At 39.6% G+C, this 20327-nt stretch overlaps 1 protein-coding gene across 5 annotated transcripts; it reads left to right on the top strand.

Annotated features, from left to right (window-relative positions):
• Positions 1–772: 772 nt before the first annotated feature.
• On the top strand, positions 773–16720 carry zgc:165507 (monocarboxylate transporter 2). Of its 5 annotated transcripts, none has more exons than XM_015028852.1 (5): positions 773–981; positions 8657–8899; positions 13445–13588; positions 15112–15912; positions 16024–16720. In XM_015028852.1, the coding sequence occupies exons 2-5, from the start codon at positions 8686–8688 to the stop codon at positions 16302–16304; spliced, it is 1440 nt and encodes a 479-aa protein (XP_014884338.1). In that variant the 5' UTR covers positions 773–981; positions 8657–8685; the 3' UTR covers positions 16305–16720. The 5 variants fall into 5 exon arrangements, with proteins under 5 accessions (XP_014884338.1, XP_014884340.1, XP_014884339.1 ...); XM_015028854.1 differs by lacking the exon at positions 773–981 and adding an exon at positions 1030–1361; XM_015028853.1 differs by lacking the exon at positions 773–981 and adding an exon at positions 6937–7148.
• Positions 16721–20327: the final 3607 nt, after the last annotated feature.

Genomic DNA, 20327 nt, shown 5'->3' with positions numbered 1-20327 from the left:
ACATAGCAACGACACATCTGCACATATGACATCTACTTATTTTTGATACAAATGGAACCCCATAGAAACATGGTAGTGACGGCATCATGCTGTGGGCAATTTCTGTCTTGACTGAAGAAGATGACTGTATTTAACATGTCTCTCTCTCTAACGTTCCACAGCGTGGCATTTTTTCTGTTATTATTATCATTATTATTATTATTTACTTATTTAATATTTACATCATATTTAAATTACTTATATCACACTTGTAAATACACACTTTAAATTGTATTTTGCTTATTGTGTTTGCTAATATTTAACACTTTGGATGGAGTAGCTTGTCGACAAATAAGCAATATCCTCTTGGGGATCAATAAAGTATATTCTATTTGATTCTGCTTTTAAGTTTTTCACAGTTTGGCTAAAGGAAGCTTAACTTAGACAGATGGACTCTTCAATTGTACACTGTACATTTGTAGGTGCAAGAAAATAAAGGGTAGTAAATTCAAATGCACACTACACTTCAGATTTTACTGTTTAAACAACAAAAAATTACCATATATTATTTCCTAAAACTTCCACATTATGTACTACTTACTTTGTGTTTGTCATCATTAAATGCATTAAAGTTTGGGCTTATGATGTGAAGAAAATGCTGCTGTGCGGCTGTCTGGTCTGCATTCTGCGATGCTCAGCAGCATGATGGAGGAATATTTAATAAGATGAGGATATGATGGTGGAGCCGGTCTGAGCCGCCCTGATCTGCTCCAGAGCCCGCGGAGCGCCGCGCCGCTCAGCGCAGCGCCGCCCTCCGCAGCGCGGCAGCACCTGCAGCTGCTTCGCCGCCGCCTCTGCGCCTGAGCGGGCTCAGACACTCTCAGGAAACTCAAAGTCACATCTACCCCGTTCCCACGGACACACGCATCTTTTCGCGGCAAGGTCACGGAGCCCGGCAGGCAGCGCGTGAACACACACGGACGTCTACATTTCATCCGAAAGGTAACCGTGGAAGACGTCCGCGTGTCTCTGGCGGTGGTCCTGGACATTATCAGTCGGTTTGTTTGAGGACGCTGGCTACAGTTAACAGATAGCGACCGGTTGCTGCGTTTCCTTGTTAGATTCCTGAAGACATTTTTTAAATGACGCGTCCACGTGCCCATGGAGAAAGGCGGTCATCTGAGTGTCAAATGTTAGAATTTTAAAGTCTCCTCCTGTTTAGCTCTATACAGGCCATGGGAATTAAAGCTGGCTTCATCCGGTCTCTGTCCTTACATCAGCAGCGCCGTATGATTAAGCTGCTGCGCTCACAGAGGAATCACTGCTCCACACCGTCAGTAGCAGAATTTTATGCTACTGAGCTGCCTGTAGATAACCTCATGGTGAGTTTTTGTTCATCTTCAGATAGGATGTGGTAAAAAGCAGATTCCAAGCAGCAGGTTGTCTCGGGTTCAGGATGTGGTATTTCCGCTTAGATGTAGTTATATTCTGGTTTAGCCGTCTTACTGACCTGTAGGTGAACGGTTACAGGAATAAAGCGGTTATAAAGCGGAATGTGGACTTAGCTTCTTGTTTTAAATTTACCTCTTTCAAAATGAGCGTGACAGAGCATCATGACATCACTCTTGTGAAGTTACTCAACAGCGGCCTCTGTGGCCATAAGTTGTAAAATGAAGATATTTAATCAATGAAGTACAACATTTCTCTCCTACCTTTCTGAGTGTAGCATTTTATGTTTTATTTAGGCGTAGCATAATGACAAGGAGGTGAAGTGAATAATACTAATTATTTATTGTATACGACAGAATTTTGAGGGTTACATGTTTACCAGCATGTGGACATTTTGTCCTTTTTGATATGTTGAGGCATTTTTTCCTCTTATGGAATATTTTCCACAATCAGTGCGGTTTTCTATAATTCCCCCTTCTGTTTCCATTTACCAAGGTAAAAATGGTTGTCCATGTTAGAAATTTACCCCAGAAAAAGGCACTGGAAAGAAGGTAGTTTATTTATTTATTCAGTAAGGGAGTTTGAAGCATTCCCAATTGGCTGGTTGGATTTCTTTTTTCATTACAGTGGAATGAATGCAGTGAATATCCATTAACTGGCATAAGTGACCTACAGCCCCTCCCTTGGAGTTGACTTATGACTTATGTAAACTCCAAGTAAATCCTTAAAGCAGTGGTTCTTAACCTTTTTTGAGGTACCGAACCCCCCAGTTTCATATGCGCATTCACCGATCATACTATCTTCACCTGCTTATTTCACAGACCTCTACCCAGTCAAGCATCCGTGGGATGTGTTGGACAAATAAGACAGCTCTACCTCCCATATCTCACTGTTAACATCATTATCTTCTCTGTTGAATCTGCACACAAAGTCAAGTGTAAAAACAACACTGAGCGGGTTTATAATGGGATGTGCTGAACACCATGCTGGCCAGATGCAGCCACTTCCTGTAGCTAAGCTGGAACCTTCACAGCTCATATTCATGTGTCTGTTTTGAAGTTTCTCCTATGTAAGGGTCCTAAACAGTTCCGTTGATAATGTCTACATGTTGCGGTTTTCTGAAAAGCAGTGACCTATTTCAACATCTGTGCAGGCTCATTATACTTTATTTACAAAACCAAGTTTGATGGTGGTGGTTAGGGGTAAGATGCTGCTGTCTAAGCTCTAGAGAATAGTGACATTTAATGACATTTAGCTGCAATACCACCTGAATGCATCTCAGGACAACAGTACCTGAAGAACAAAAATGGCACTTGTACCAGAAGCCATTTTACTTCTTCAGAAACTCTTTATCAATGTTTTATGCTCTTATTGTGTAGTTAAAAGGAAGCAGTTCTTGTTGTATTTGATTATATAAATTCTATAGTTTTTAGTTGTTTCCCGGGCGTATTGTTATTTGACTTATAGCAGCTCTGTTGGGCTGGTAACAACACTCAGTTACATTAGCAAACAGAACTTTGTGTCCTTGTCCAGGCCCGCTTGGTGTACCTACGGTTCTATTTTGGAGTCCTTGCTTTTTTTGTTATATCGGCTCACTCTTGGGTAAATTCTTTGAACCTGGTATCACTGCTATACAGATGACATTTAGTTGTAAATATTATTTCTTAACTACACTTTACTGAAGTGTTTAGTCTTAGTCAAACAGAGAACATTCGGTGGTTGTCTTCAGCTAAACGAAGAAAAATGGAAATGCTTATCTTTCCGAAATAAAGAAAAAATAAATCATTTGGAACATGTGGCACTTTTCACTCCTGCTCTTGTCATTTGATAATTATTACCAAAGTAAACAGTCGTCCTTTTCATTTGTCACTGCGTATTGCAAACCATTTTTCACAAAACGTTAACATAACCTCCATAAAACAGTAGCAGGTTATTCAATATGCTGCTGCCAGACTTCTGGCTAAATCAGAATCATTTGAGTCCCACTGCCTACAGGTCTGCAAAGGTCCGTGGTTTATTTCAGAGTGCATTTTAAGGCTCTTTTATTGACTTGGAGAGCTCTTAACCCTTAGGAGTCTTGGGTTTAAATGGCCGTTTTGTCTAATTTTGAATTTACCCTTATATTTTCACCATAAAAACTATTTTAATTTCCTTGTTTAATGGGCAGGACGCAAAACTTCGACATGCATACTTTTAATCAATAGGTCTTGATTTAATAGGTACTTAGTGGTGTTTATATTATGAAAGTTTCTCTATAAATAAGGTTTTAGTTACTAACTTACAGCAGTAGAAACACCTCAATCCTCTGACCTTGTCCATGAGGTCAGAGAGGTGTGGCAGTAAGAAAGCCCTGGATTGGCTGCTGAACATAGCTGAACAGCCGAAGGGGAACTTTCCATTCCAGGCTCTTGTTCAGGAATTAGCTCATGATCTTCAAAGTGCAGAGGCTGAACATTCAGCAGAATGGGTGTTATCACCTGAATGTATTTAACAGACAGACAGAAGCTTTCAGAAGGGGCTGCTGTCTCTCTGCCCGTTCTCCTGCGCTCTCCAACTCAAGGTCAAGTGTGTTTGCCTGAACCATCGTGACGAACAGACCGTTGTGTTTACTGTAAATGGTCTGTGCTTCACTCCAACCTTCAGAGTCCATAATTATGTTAATCATGAATTCTTTGTCAAACAAAATGAGTGCTATTACACTGAGGTAACCTTAGAACTAAGCTTACGTTGCCATAACTTTAAGTCCCAGCATGAGACTCAGTTGAAGGGGGGGTGATCACGTTGGAACCCGCTGGCTGTAGGGGTCGGGTTACCGCTTTGTCAAGTCTGTTCATCAGGTCGCTGTTCAACTGAAATGCTAAAAGTCTGATTTTCTGTAACGTTCAGGTTAGAAGACGGCCCTTATTCAGGCTTTTTGTTGGAAAAAGATGGCTCCAGGTTGTTCAGAGTTTACAAACCTGTGGCACCATGGTACTCATGTCCTCCCTCTATGACTCAAAACTGCTTTCTATTTCTGTTCAGTCTTTCTGATGCTGTTGTAATGATATTAGATATAATTGAATTTGTTTGATTGGATGAATCGCTCAACTTCTGTCCTTGTGACGTGCTTCACTTGGGTCAATTTTAGCGCGTGAGATTGTCCGTGAGATTTCAAGATATATTAATGATGATGCACAGAGTCTAACAAATGCATTTGTATTATGATTGCAAACAACTACTGCAACAACTACTTCCTGTCATCTTCCTGGTTTGCGTCAGTAGAACATCAGGTTGTTGACCATGTGTGTCGTAGGATGTGAAAAAATTGTCTCCATTGTAGTGTTGGGAAATAAACCAGTTCTGATTCAGTCAAAAATAAAAAAAATAAAATAAAAAAAACCACCTCATTCTAGCGGCAAAATATTTACTGAAAAACAAGGTTTTTTTAATTAACGTATATCCATTAAGCAGTTTTATTTTTGAAATGTCAAATTGCACAATTATATTCTCACAGGTCATATGATCAAGGACCTGTGAGAATAAATTCAACTGCTCACTGCTTTTCAAGACCTGCATCACCATATGAAAATGGGCAATTTAATTTGATTCTGAAAGGAGGTGTGCTCTTAGAAATAGCCAAATAGATTTAAAAAAAATTGTTGTAATCATATGTACATGTCATTAAAACCAAAATATCATCTTTTTAAGAAAAAAAGGTCATATTTTTAGATGTTATCTAGAAGAAACGGGGTGAAGAGAGTCATAGTGAGCCCCTTTATGCCTGACAAGATATTAAACTGGTTAGAACAAGAAAACTTTCTAGTTTTAACCAGATACCACTTCTGAATTGAATTCCAAGCTCCTACGGTAAAACACTTCCTTAGTTTTGAACTTTTACAGACTGGATCACATTTTTAGGTCAGTTTGTGTCAGTTTAAATCAGCTGATTTAATCCAGTGCCTTGACAGAGTTCCACTAGAACTCTGTCAGAACCATCCAGTGAAGGACACAGCAGAGATGGCCTTATTGACTGTGGCCGTTGGAAGCAGCATTAGGATATGTTGACATTGTAATGACAGAGTCACTTTGCTTTGCTTGACTTCCTCTGCACTCAAATGGCTCATTTATGAACACGTTCTGCAAAGCCACACTGTTCCCTTTTTAAACTCTACCCGCTGCTCTTTTTATGGTCATTCTATTTGGAGCTTCATATTCAAACCCATCAACTTAAGCTGCTTATCGATTACAAGAAACCGGCATGCATTGTCGTTGTGTTCAGTCCAAACCAGCATCTCTGCTGAGAGCTGCTGTCTGTAATCTGATTAGCATGGATTAGATCCTCTGTGTGGAGCTGTAGGGGAAAAAAAAGCTTAATCTCTAACTTTGATTAAAACAGAAATACAAGGGACTGATACTCCAAATTACACTCGGCTGAGGCACAATCTTTTCCCCAGCTATGAAGTCATGCTCCCAGTAAAGCCATTTGAAGCTGTAAAATTCTCACTCTACAGTTCAAGAACACTCGTAGTATGGTTAGTAACAGTTCTAAATTGCTCTTGGTCTCATATCAATTAATCCTGTGATGGATCCAGATCCAGACCCCTTTAACTGTTGGATTAACCTGGCACGACTTCAAACATTATCATAGAAAATGAATATAAAGTCGAATTATTGATGCATTAGTTTTATGGTACAAAGTAGAAGCTGCCAGAAACTAAAAGACTTAAAGGGAGAGTAACTCTGCCTTTAGGTATCTGCCTTGTATTTCAATGGCTTTAGGAAAATAAACATTGTAGTGTCATCTTTCTATGAATCTGTTTCTGTATCAATTTTTTGAAATTGTAAAAAAATGTAGTTTGGTAGTTAAATCTTTATGCCACCAGACAAAACATTAAGAACAATTTCTTGTTTACAATGTTAGATTAAAAGTGCTTAATACTGTGATAGTTTGAACTGATATGGATATCATTACTAAATCTCATTCTACCCTATGCAGACATTCAGTCAGCACTGATGAATATTCACTTACTTTTTGCAAGCTAAATGCTTGGATTGGCTCCTCAAGCAAGGTTATCTGCTTTCGAAAGGGTAGCTATGTAGCTCTATTTTTTTTACATTATTTAATCAATCACTCAATCAAATTTTATTTGTACAGCACATTTCAGCAACAAGTCATTTCAAAGTGCTTTACATCGTAAAAACACATATAGAAGCATCATCTTTACATATCGGCTTGTACTAATGATCACCCAGTCATCTAAATATAATACTTTGATTCATTTATTTCAGTCAAAATCTCCCTTCATTAAGACAAAGCAAATCGTATTTGTCAAAGTCATTCCAGTGTGTGTTCAGGTAACTGCTGCTTTATATAGTCTGACCTGGTTTTATTACAACCTGAACAGATTAGAGCAGAAAGTAAAGCAGCCTGCTCTCTCTAACATCGTTGTCACGAGTCATTCCGTCAGTCTGACAAGTGAAGAGTCATCCTGCCGGTTCTGTTTGAACTGGCTGCTTTCAGGTACACACACTCCGCCTCGTTCCAGGCCACACACTTCACTCTGCTCTCGATCTAGGGAATTTAATGGCGAGAGATAAGAAGACAAATCAGTGAATAGTTGTTTAATAAGTTCACTTTGGACATGTTTAACCAGATGTTTGGATTTGAAGCGACTCTGAGTGGCTAAACAGTTTTCCTTCATGGCCGACAGCAGAGAGCACAGTAGAAATAGTTTATAAAGGTAAGTCGAATTTTGAGAAACTTCAGGTTTTTTCTGCTGTTGTCTTTGATTTTATTGTATATTTCTAATTTAAATGATAAAAAAGCAAATGAACAGGTTGAAGTTACGTACTTATGTCTACATATTGCTCCATTTGACTACAATTTATTAGGATAATTATTAGTTAATTATCCTATTAAATTAGACTTTCATCATAAAGTTTTATTTATTGCTGCAGTTTGATTCAAAACCTCAAAATTTCCGTTGATTTATTACACAGAGTCAGAATTTGTGGTTATTTCTCTTCATTTTCATGGTTGTGGCTTCCATGAAAATGAATGAAACACAAAATTCTGTTTCTCAGGTCAGCAAAAAAAGATTTTTAGTCATGAAGCATTTTATTCTGGACTACAAAATCATGACCTGATGGCTGTCCAATCACTGACTCACTCCATGCCTTAAAAATGCATTTGAGTGCTGTATCCAATCATATCAATGGAAAGTTAAATGGAAGGAAAAAAGTAGATGGTCTTAGTCTCAAGGGGAATCTGAATTAAATTTAAGAATTTGGGGGAGATGTGTAATCTGTAGACTGGACTGTTGATAAACATACATATGATCCCAGTATTACCTTTGGTAAATTCCCACCTTTAAAATGCTCAGACATGATCCCGCTCATGTATAGTTAAAGCACGTTAAACTGACTTTCCTCAGGTTTGCATGTCATCTTACTATGCAAACACGCTAACTGGCTGATAGCTTGTAAAAGCAAAGCGGTCTGCCAGCATTTTAACCTAATTCCAATCCAAAGCAACAGCTGACTGATAATGAAAACCTGAAAATATTTGGTATTACCTCCACAGTTTACAATGCGTCTGTGAACAGGTTGTTGGTAATGAAGGTGTGTTTGCTCAGAAACATTCCACCTGACCTGATTTTACCTTTCTGTCACCTGACCCCTCCCCCCCACGTAGTAATGTTTCCATTATCTCCTGAGGAGGGAGGTGTTCAAGGTGAACTGGGGGCGGGGCCTGCTCTCTCAGGTACATTGAGTTCAAGCAAACACACACACGGTGTATGCATGTGTGTGTGTGAGCGTCAGTGTGTGTGTGTATTTTTTGTGCAGCCGGACATGGAGCTCCGGAATGTGGCTTTATGCCTGCCTGCTGTCACACCTGGATGACGGGAAAGAAAGAGGTTTTATTGTCTCCTGGATGTGTGTGTACTGTGCACACAGCTGACAGTAATAATCAGGGACATTTTCCTGTAAACACACTTTCTAAATGGTAACTGTAGCAACTGATAGTGCTGCTGAATTAGGCTCATCTTAGCATCATAAATGAGCTCAGGAACTTCAACTGTGAAATAAAAGACTGTTTTAGCTCATGATGAAGGTCTTGTCCAAAGTCTCAGTCAGAACAATGAAAGGTGCAAATTTATGAAAAACAATCCACAAAACTACAGCTTCTTACCTAAGTTTTCTACTCATTGATCTTGATTTTCCTTGTGTTTTTTATCTGTCTCTACAGTGAAAACTCAGCGTTAAGGTGGGCCAGTGATGCCACCCCCCACCGCAGGTGCTGCCGTGCCCCCACCGGATGGTGGGTGGGGGTGGGCGGTGGTGCTGGGATCCTTCATCTCCATCGGATTCTCCTACGCCTTCCCCAAAGCCATCACAGTCTTCTTCAAAGACATCCAGATCATCTTCGATGCGTCCTACAGCCAGGTGGCCTGGATCTCCTCCATCATGCTAGCTGTCATGTATGCAGCAGGTAAGTAGTCCTGAAAGCGAAAGCATCTGCTGTCATCTGTAAACCTGTCACATGTTAGACTGAACTCATGTTTAACATACTTATCTGTACTTTAGATAGGACCGATAACGCAGCTTAATATGTGTCAAAGTGAAACTGTTTACTGATTTAGATTTTGAAATAGACATGATCAACTGTAGTCATTTAAAATGACTGTAAGGCTAGGAAGTAGCCTTTAGCATTGCAAGCTGCTAATGCTGCATTGCTTACAACACCACAGGGCAAATCAAAAACTAATTCTTTTCTTCCTCAAAAATAAGAGTCTTAAACAAAGACACAACCTAAACCACATTGATATTTGGGTCCAATAATAACTTTTAGTTGTGACAAATCAAGAGAAGAAATAGCATTCTGGATAAAACTGAACAGATCTCTTTATGGCGGGAAGTTAAATCTGAAGTCATATTTCCTCCCAGATTAGCCTAGTTTAATTAGCTTAGCTTGTCAAGTTAAGATAATTATTACCAAAATAATTAAGCAGCAACATATTGGACAAGTTCAAACTTTAATATGTTTTTAAAGACAAAGAGTAAATGGCATTAAATTTATGTCTTCTTACTAACCAAAAAACTGATTTTAGATTATCAGAATCAGCTTTATATGATTGTGTGAGGCAAAGAATATTTGACTTCAGATCTACTTTTGCTCACAATGAAGATAATTAAAATATAAACAAATACATAAACATTTTTTGTAACTAGGTATATATACATTGTTTTTGACAAAAGAAGTTGGTTTTTGTAAAGAGGGCTTTGTAGCGCCGTCCTAGAGGTAAAAGTCCGAACAGTTTGTGTCCAGCATGTGTTTGGTCTGCAGAGATGTTAGCTGCCCTTTTCCCGACCCTACACCTGAACAAGTTCATTTTGGCAGAGAGTAAAACGATGGAAGTGACTGTCACGACTAGAGTTCAGGCCTGGTGGTTTGTACAATATCAACTACAGATCTCAATCACGATCAGTGATTTTAGTTAATCCCTGATGGATTAACTAAACCCTGCTGAAAATCTGGGTAAGGCAGCCAATCAGACGACAGGTGACTGAAACATTAGACGCTTCTGACTGGTGGGAAATGATCGTGAGCCGGACATGGGCCCCGGCATATTGGTCTGCGTTCAGCAGATCGCTCACCCAGGCCCACCATGGCTGCCATCTGCCCATGCTGTAATCCTCCAATCAGAGCCTCTGCTGCTGCCGCCATCTGTGCCGGTCAGGAACAAGCATGATGAAGCTGGATAGTTGGACACAGCAGATAGAAGAACAAAGAGACATTTAGTAAATCTTAAAAAGTATGTTGACGATGCAATGCAGGCTATATTTGTTGTGGTCTTTTATTTGCAAATCCAGACTTTCTGGAGGGATCCACAGTGGATATGATGGCTACAAACTGGAGGGAATGTGTCTGATTGTTCATCATGGGCAGTATTCATTAGCTTAAACTCCGAAGCTGTGAGAAAACACTCCAACGCCGACAAGGTTGGCTGCTTGTTGCTCATTATCGGCCTGCCTCTAACAGACTGCAGCGGGGGAATAGCTGCAGATAAGTGGTCAGATCCCGACTCTCAGATCTCCTTTTTAAAGCTTTCCACAGACTGAATGTCATTATCATGTGTTGACTCCGTCAATATGTGCAGGTACTAAGTGAGTGGCTCTTGTTACTCACTCATTCATATTGATTGAACTCATCAGCTATTCATTAAACACCTGCTCTCTTGTCCTGCCTATTACACTGGCGATTCCATCACTCTGAATGTTTAACACCTTTCTAATTCCCCTGCAGCTGCTTTTTGTGTGCTGTTTACACAGCGCCGCCATTACCGGGAGGCTAGCTGGTAATGAGCCAAGCAGCAGACACCCGCAAGTAATAATCCAGTCCTTCCAAATGGCCGAAAAGACCTTTTCCCTTATTAGCACTGCCCTGTGCTAACCTTGTCTACAACATGCAAAACTAAGAGTCAGCTGCACAAACAAAACAGCCTTAAGAAATGCTTGACCAGTTATATTTTCACAGTTCTTTATTTGCTTCAGGAAGTTAAAATTGTACAAGTAAATTAAATGAGATGTTAGATTTAAGAATTTTTAGGAGTGGCGTCTATCACTGGATGAGAGGTGGGGGACCCCTATGTCACCCTTTAAAGTGATGGACCTAATTTAACAGAGATCAAACCAGGTAGTGGTAGTAGTCTCACAATGAGTGGAATGTGTGATTGTAGTTTAAAGACTACTGTGTGTGTTCATCAGTATTCCTGGCTACCAGGACAGCATGAAGACAAAAACAAGTCAGAGAAACGTTTATTGAAAAGTATAAGTCAGGGGATGGATAGAACAAATTTTTTTGTTCAATTGTCATTATTTTGTGGAAATCAGTTTGCACTTTAACATCAGAGGACGAATACGTTTTATAGACACTGTTTATGTTATGAGTATAAAATGCTACCTCTGGGTCAAATATAGCCAGAGGCAGCAACTTTGCCTATCTGGTGCCACAGCTCGACGTGGTAATGCCACTCTTCAGTTCCTGAACTCTAAAGCACCAACAAAATTCAAAATGACTCCTTTGACTTCTGGAATCAGCCACGTGGTTTTCCTCCTTGTTTCCTGCGAACCTTTTAGTCATGTTCTCACCACTCAGCCATGTATGCAGACTGACTAAAGTCTACCTCTTCAGGATTTGTTGTCCAAGTAGTTATGTAGACAATCTGTCAAACGAAGCGACTTCTAAACAAAACGCTTCAGTAGAATGAGGTGTGGTGACACTGACAGGTTATAAAATTAGCAGTCGGAAACTTCAGACAGAAACTCTCGCAGCTATCCAACCTAGTTAAAACACGTAGTATGTCGTGACGTGTTTGAACTTTCCAGTGTAGCAGTGTGATTAAGATCAATATGGAGCATTTGTTGTTAGACTGAACTGTTGAATTCACGTTCAGTCATGGAAAGTTTAAAGACAGAACATTTAAAACCAGCAGCTGCCTGATAGAAGCCAACATATCAACTACATGTTTTTGTTTCTTTATCTTCCAGCTTATCCTCCCTTTAACAGGAAGCCCGTTTTTTTAATGTGCACTTAGCCTCTACTTTATTACTTGCTAACACGAATAACATGGCAGCAACTTAACATATTTAGGCATCTAGATGTGGTGAAGTAATACTCAAGTTTATGCTAATGTTGGAAAAACACAATTTAGCAATTGTTTTGTTTCCATTAAATATGAAACGCAATTATTGTAGCATGTGACTAGTTTGTTCTCCTGATAAGTCATTAAAAAACATGCTGCACCATCATCCTCCTACCACTTCCTGTCGTCTTCTTCTTCGTGGTTTACACCAGCGGCAACATCCTGTTGTTGAGCATGTGACTCGTGTGATGTGGAAAAGTGTTTCTATTGTAGTTTTGCGAAATACACAAATTTTGATACAACCAAGAAAAGACAAAAAAAAAACACCTCATCCTAACACCAAAACCTTTTATTGATTTTTTTTTTCTTTCAAAATTGTCATCCTTCCATGAAGCAAGTTTATTTTCAAAATGTCAAATTTTGCAATTATATGGTCAATGGAAACTCACCTAATGACACATGGTGATGGTCTAATAGGACCATGATGGCTTTCTGTTCACTACTACTCATGAAATGTGTGGAGCTGCTCTATGCCGAGACAAACAGGCCGGTACAGTGGAGGTCCTGGGATAGTTCTGGGTTTTGGTCCACTGAGTAATGAAGTCAACCTCTTTTTGCAAAACGCTTGTCGTCTCCCAGCCAGAAATGGCGTAATCAGCTGAGTCCTCATCATTGCCAATTTCAGGTTCCCCCCCCTGAGAATACAAATGGTAATGAGGGAAGCTTTCCTCAAGGTCGGGAAGAGATTCCTCAAGAGCGACTTCAGCAATGACTCAGAGTCGTCTGTGGTTTTTTATTATGAACTGCTAGGAATATAACTCATCTTCCAGGTGGTAGCAAAAATATTAGGCTAAGAAAGTACCAAAAAAAAAAAAAAAAGAAAAGAAATTTCATGCTCAGGTTGCCACTCATGCACTCAAAAGTTTAGCAGACTCCAGTACTAAAAGATGCATAGTCTTTATTATTGTAAATAAATCAATAAAGCTGTAATTTGTCTCCCTCTTTATAATAATAATAAAGAGGAAAATAATTTTGTCTTATGTTAATTATAAGACAGAAATATTTTGATTCTGACAATGATCGAAAACATAAAGTCAGGCTAGTTTCTTATGTAAAAAAGTAAATCTAACGCAACAGAGAGACGTAGAAACGGGTCTGATTAGTTCAGTTTGTTGGAGTTTGTAGCTCATCTGACAGGATGATATTGTTGTTAGGCTGCTAACATGTTCCTCTGATGCTGACAGAGTGATTACACACGGCCGCTCATCGCTCACAGATTTGAAGCGATAATATGAAAAGGTCGCTGGTAGCAGACATTGCTTGTTGTTTCCAGTCTTCAGATTAAATCCCTCAGTGTAAGCCTCTGTGTGTTTTCTGTTTATTCGCTGCAGGTCCCATCAGCAGCATACTGGTCAACACGTACGGCTGCAGACCCATCGTCATGATGGGCGGCTGCCTTTGTGCCGTGGGCATGATCTCAGCGTCCTTCTGCACCAACGTGATGCAGCTTTACATCTGCATCGGTGTCATCGGAGGTAAGCCTGTCCACTTCAGGAAGTCCATGTTGAGACGGTGGGATTAGCCTCCACCTCGCTAAGGAGAAGTTAAAATAAAACTGGTGTAGCAAGAAACATGTTTGCATCATTTAATCTGTTTAGTCATTGTACTGCTCTTTATTTTTAGATTAGATTATTTTATCTTCCAACTTTCTATTATGGACGTCTAGCAAATTACAATATACTAGACTGAATTTATTACCCGAAAACAGCTGAAGATGTTAATAAGCATAAATCTAATATTGAGACACTACAACAAGATAAAGTTTAGCTTATGGCATTTAAAGTTTGTGTAGGAGCTAGCAGCCATTAGCAGAATACTGAGCAGGCTGATAACAGCTGACTCCACTCTTCACTATATGGTGAGAAACTTATGTTATTAATAAACAAAAAAATCACCAAAAACACATTAGTAAAAAGCTACAAAAATATCTAGGAATGTGTTCCTCTCTGGTGCTAAATGCTAACATTAGCAAGCAGAAGCTTAGCAATGGCTTTGCTTAGACAGCTTTTCTTTTGCTTAACGTTTTTGGTGCATAATTAGGTACATCTTTTCTAACACGTTAGGTAATGTAATTGCTGTTTTTCAACGTTTTGGACAATTACATGTAGAGCAAAACTTAACACTTAGCAACCCCTACATTCAGCTGTGCTAGCATTTTTTCAACCCTGGTCCTCTGGACAAACTGAGCAGCATGTTGCAGATGTTTCCCTGCTGTAGCACACCCGTTTTCAGTTGATGGTGAATTAAAAGGCTTTTGTTGAATTTCAGTCATCTGTGTGTTTTAAAGCAGGGAAACATGTAAAACATGCAGGCAGAAGCCCTGAGACCAGGGCTGGGAAACCCTGTTCTAGCAGTATTTATGTATTTACTGTAATATATATATATATATATATATATATATATATAAATGTATTTGATAAAAGGAACTTTAATAGTAATCACAATATAACTTTAAAATGATCCCAACCCAATGTGTGTAGGTTAAAAATGAAGGCAGCTTCAATCTTTCATGAGCTAAAATGTTTGGGTGATAATTAGTTGTATTCATTCTATAAAAAAAAAGTATAATCCTATTTGACGTTTCCATGACACAAACAATCTTTAATATGTAATTTAACTGACTTGTCATACTGTTATTATGCAGCCAAATGGTCATAGATGTTACTGTGGAGTTTGTTTATATTAAAAACAAGAAACTACTGTATTTTGGAAACTCAAATGCATTCAGCGTCATGGTTACATTTTGAAAGTGAAATAGAAACGGTTACCAGTTTTTGACAGAAACTACATATGAAATCAGACGGTCTTTAGAATATAAGTTCTTGAATACATCACATATTATTTGCTTTATTTGAAAGGAATGTACTTCTCTTCATCAAATGAAAGTTTCAACAGTAATTTAGAAAAAAGTAATGATAATCTGTGTGTGTTACTTACTTTACTTGGTTTCTTGAGGACTAATCATTGCTGAATGTCCTTTTTATGTACATCTTTGCAGGACTTGGACTGGCCTTCAACCTGCAGCCAGCGTTGACGATGATAGGCAAATATTTCTTTAAGAAGCGCCCCATTGCTAATGGGTTAGCGATGGCAGGCAGCCCAGTCTTCCTCAGCACTCTGGCACCTCTCAACCAGTACCTCTTTAACCAGTTTGGATGGAGAGGCAGCTTCCTCATCCTGGGTGGGCTGCTGCTGAACTGCTGCGTGGCCGGCTCCCTCATGAGGCCGCTCGGACCGCCGCCCGGCAAGATCAAGAAGGACGAGGCGCTGGCCGCCGTCACCACTACAACTGAAAAGCGCACCCTCTGGCAGATAGTCAACAAGTACCTGGACCTGACGCTGTTCAAGCATCGGGGCTTCCTCATCTACCTGTCAGGCAACGTCATAATGTTCCTGGGTTTCTTTGCACCCATTGTCTTCCTCGCTGCCTATGCCAAAGACATGGGTGTGGATGAATACTCTGCTGCCCTCCTGCTCTCAGTCTTGGCTTTCGTGGACATGTTTGCCAGACCCTCCATGGGGCTGCTGGCCAACTCACGATGGGTTCGCCCCAAGATCCAGTATTTTTTCAGTTTCGCTGTGCTGTACAATGGGGTGTGCCATATCCTTTGCCCACTAGTGGAAAGCTACACTGGCCTGGTGGTGTATGCAGTATTTTTTGGCTTTGCTTTTGGCATGGTAAGCTCAGTGCTGTTTGAGACATTGATGGACCTGGTTGGAGCTCCGAGGTTCTCCAGTGCTGTGGGACTCACAACAATTATAGAGTGCTGCCCTGTTCTCATTGGTCCACCATTGGCAGGTAGTTTTCCTGTCTTTGAACACTTTTTGTTTGTTAGTTTGTTTTAAATGTAATATTGACTTGATGACCTCACTTGCATGCAACTCAACCGTCTTTCGCTCTCTCTTTCAGGGAAACTTGTCGACGTCACCAAAAATTACAAGTACATGTATTTCTGCTGTGGTAGTGTTGTCATCCTGGCGAGTATTTGGCTTTTCATTGGAAACTTCATTAACTACAGACTCTTGGACCGTGAGCGTAAGCAGGTGGAGATGTACAAACGAACTGAGACGGAAGATCCCGACCGAGTTCGAAATGAGAAGGAGGCTGACGGTGCGGCCCAGGCCTCCGAAGACCTGACCGACCAAAACCAAACAGATGCAGAGCCCATGCAAAGAGAGACCAACATTTAAAACCGTTCTGCACTGCCAAACCTTGACCTTCACCCCAGCTGCAGTCGTTCAACACTTTCAAGTATAAATCAACTGGGCTCCAAGCCAAGAGTTGCCTCTCACTGATCAACCACACTCTGGTTGGGGCACTCCTTGGTACTTCTCTGAAAATAACTGCCAAAGCAACCATTGTGTTGTAGGGAAGGTGAGGTACAGTATCTGTTTATAATAGCGCACTGGCTGTGACTACAACTGTAAAAAAAAAGGTGGTAAACATAAGAAACTTACAGACAAAACTTCCTATCTTTTCCACCCTAATTCTACATAAGTGCGATCTCTCTGGGACACTGCAGATATGCTGCTGATTTTAATGTACTTAAGGTCCATCCACTGGAGTGTTTTTTTATTCATGAAATAAATAAATTACTTTGATTCACTTTGACTGAATTGAAACCACCCAGGTTCAAACACCCAAAAGCTACATCAGTCTGTTATTCTGGTTTCACCTGGTTTCCAATATGAAGAAAATACAAGCGAGATGCTCTCCACAGTTTAAAGACCCTTCAGAAATTCAATCAGTGTGCGAATTAAATAAATCAAACATAGATCCAGTTGTAAAAAAAATACATTGGGTGCATTCACATCAGCCTTCTATAGTCTGCTTTAATCAAAGTCTACTTTGTCTAGAAAGTCCAGTTTGTTTGGTGAGGTGTGAATGATCTCAGATATGGACCAAAAAGTTGAACTTGGGGTCTTGTGTGTCAGTGATTATTTCTCAGTCAGTAATTTCTGTGAAAGCAAATTTCACAACACATTATAGCTTCACCTAACACCAAACCATTTAATGGTATTGGTGGTACACAACTCCCTTATCCAAGAAGACGTCAAAAGCCTCTGCACTCAAAGTGACCTTCTACAGAACAACGCTCAAAATACATAACGAGGAAGTAACTTACTGTGGTTTCCTGCATCACTGCTGCAAAAGTGAATATGTTTGATCTTATTTTTGGCAACCAACATAGGCCAGGCCACATGACAGATATTAGGACAGTATGTATCATAGACTCAAGTCATGAAAACAGACACTTCTGAGTTGACTTAAATTTGCATCTTGAAACGTCAATACTTGACTTAGACTTTAGATCTTGGACTCTTTATTTCATGTAATAAGACATGAAAATAAGCTGTTAAGTGTAATGCTTGATTTGTGCTTGACAGGTGCGCAGGGCACAGGGCGTTCAAATTGCATCATTTTAATAACCACGCCCCTCTACGTATTGTCCGTGCGGACTAAATTTTCGACACCATGCACTTCGGAAACTTAGTAACTACGCAGAGAGTTAACGAAAAACATGGTGGACAAGCAAGAGCGCCTCCTGGTGGAGGTTCGAAAAGACAGACACCATAATGATTCGAACCATGACGACAATAATACCACTCATGGTAACCGTGTTTTTAATAGGTGCCCTACACTGCCTCCTACAGTCTGGGAGAGTATTGGCAACAGTGGAGATGAGAATAAGAATAAATACTGCAGAAATGGTAGCAGTTTGATTTCACCTGTAAATCATTTGAGTTAATGATTTACTCTGTGGGTTACCATTGAGTATTAAAATATTGTTTGTCATATTAACATCACAAAACGAAGATCTGAAGGAACATTAATATCACAGCATATTTATGTTTTTGTTTTCTGCTGGAAACCGAAGCAGCACATTTTCTAACGTTTTCTTCACCTTTCTCTTTTAAGTTGCCATGAAAACTGGGGGGTGGGGGGGGCGAGGGGAGATGACAAAGCAAAAAATAGCAATTGGTGTCAGAGACAAAATTAGCTAAAGTATAGCTAATTTTTCTCCTTTTTGTATTTTGATGGAGTAAATGTTGACAGTGTTGCCACCTACTGGCCTGACATGGATATTTCAGAATTTATCAAGAAATGCTGCTTTGGATGCTGATTTTTTTTGTCTTCAGACACTATAAAAAGAGTTTTAACAGAATAAAACTGACTCCGACTGGGTTCCCCAGTTACTGTAAAACTGAACAGATGTGGTCACAGCTGGTGATGCTGGTATCCATATATTACTCTGTCCTCCAGAGCACTGTAAAGCTGTGTTGTAAAACCTGTGCAAACCTTTGATCAAGTCATAAAAAATGCTGCATTAACCGTCTTGGGTACAATAGCCCCACTCTCATATCAAGTATACTGCACTAAATGTCAAATTGCCACACTACAACCCCTGACATTGTTTTAAAATTGCTGCAATTCACTGAATTTAATTACGGTTGAATGTAATTTCCTCTGTGGGCCTTAATAAGGTATTAATGACCAAAACCCCATCTGTGTATTGGGGGCCGTCTACAGGCAGAGCCCATGAGCAATACACTCTCTCTCATATTAATGCAAATATACAGGGAAATGTGTTTCTAGTGGCAGTCCAGTCTGTGATGCATTGCCTTAAATTTAAATACAGTGTAACAATTGCAGGGTAGTTGTACAGTAAATTGTCGACAGAACAATATGAAGATGACAAACTTTGTGTTAAATGTGAAACATTTTATTCCTGCTCTGATAAAGAGAAACTCACACCTGTTCCATTTGTCTCCTAACATATCTGCGTTGGAATGTGAAAGCTTTAAGTGAATCTGTTCTGTGTCTCGTTGTTTCAGTAACTGACTAACCATTTCCATTCCTGAATGGTACATGTGTTGCAGACTTCTTCTACTAACTGGAAATTGTAATCCAGCCTTGTGTAGCATATGGTGTGCACACACAGACATGCAGCATGTTTTCCGTTGCTTTTCAGTGACAATCGTGGAAATACGTCTCACTGCCCAGGGCGCCATTCTGCCGAGGGGCATCACAAGAAAACCACTAGCTGCGTTTCTTCTACAAATGTGTGGAAAATGTTGTCAGTATTCTGCTAATGTCGGAAAAACAAAATTTTGGAATTGCAGTGTTTCTATTAAATAAGAAACACAATTAAAATCACACACAAATAAGTTTGTTTATACGATAAGTAATTAAAAAACTTGCCATGCCATGAGCTACTTCCTGTTGTCTTCTTCTTCATAGTTTTCATCCAGTTGTTGATCATGTGACATTTATGATGTAAACAAAGTGTTTCCATTGCAGTTTTGCAAAATGAACCAGTTTCAATACTTCCAAAAAAAAAAAAAATCATCTCAACTCTTTATTGGAAAAATTAGTTTTTTCAAAAATCGGTGTGTTTCCATTAAGCAAATTTATTGTCGAAATGTCAAATTGCACTATTATATGGTCAATGTAAACGCAGCTAGTGTCAGTTGTACCCACATGTTTTCCATTCCTTAACTGCATTTTCAATTTTGTATTGATCACTGTATAACTACTGTAAGTATGACAATGGGCCACAGGTAGCTAATAATTCCAGCTATAATTCAGATTTGAAACAGACCTGAAGGGCTGTTTTGGTGTTGCTAAACACTCGATCCTCACGAGGTCAAAGTTTTAACTCATCAAACCTGAACTGAATTGTTTTACCCTGAATATAGAAAACATTATTTTTGTGAATTTTCAGACTTTGGGCTGTGGGTTGGGTCAGGATCTCAGGGTCCGCCTGGGTGACACCGTTCATGCAAGAACCACCAAAGATGTTGCATGCAGAAAAAAAACAAACATTCAAACACTTTTTGATTTCAAAATGAATTTGATCTTTGAAAGCAATCATGAACAAACAGGAAGGGGGTATAGGGGGCGCCTTTGTCTTGGCTTTTCTCTTGCCTTCAGCTAACAGATGTACCGCGAATCATGAAAATACATGTCCATCTGTGTTGCACACCTTAAACCACATTCTGTTATTACCCAGGAGTCGACATGACGCTCAGATTAATGAGCTGATGAGATGAATCTGCTGCTGAAGGCAGAGTGATCCCTACCGATCTCAGACCAGGGCCTGTTCTGCTCATGGTTTCAGCCACTGTGTGTGTGTTTTTTTAAGACTATAACTTGGTGTCACTTACATACAACAGAATGGATAAATGGAATATTGTTGAGTTTGTTTGTTT

This window comes from Poecilia latipinna, unplaced genomic scaffold, assembly GCF_001443285.1.
Source record: "Poecilia latipinna isolate Pla-1442-1.1 unplaced genomic scaffold, P_latipinna-1.0 Scaffold137, whole genome shotgun sequence".
Taxonomy (NCBI): Eukaryota; Metazoa; Chordata; class Actinopteri; order Cyprinodontiformes; family Poeciliidae; genus Poecilia; species Poecilia latipinna.
Note: the sequence above shows the minus strand (reverse complement) of the source record. Positions and strands in the feature narration are given on the sequence as shown.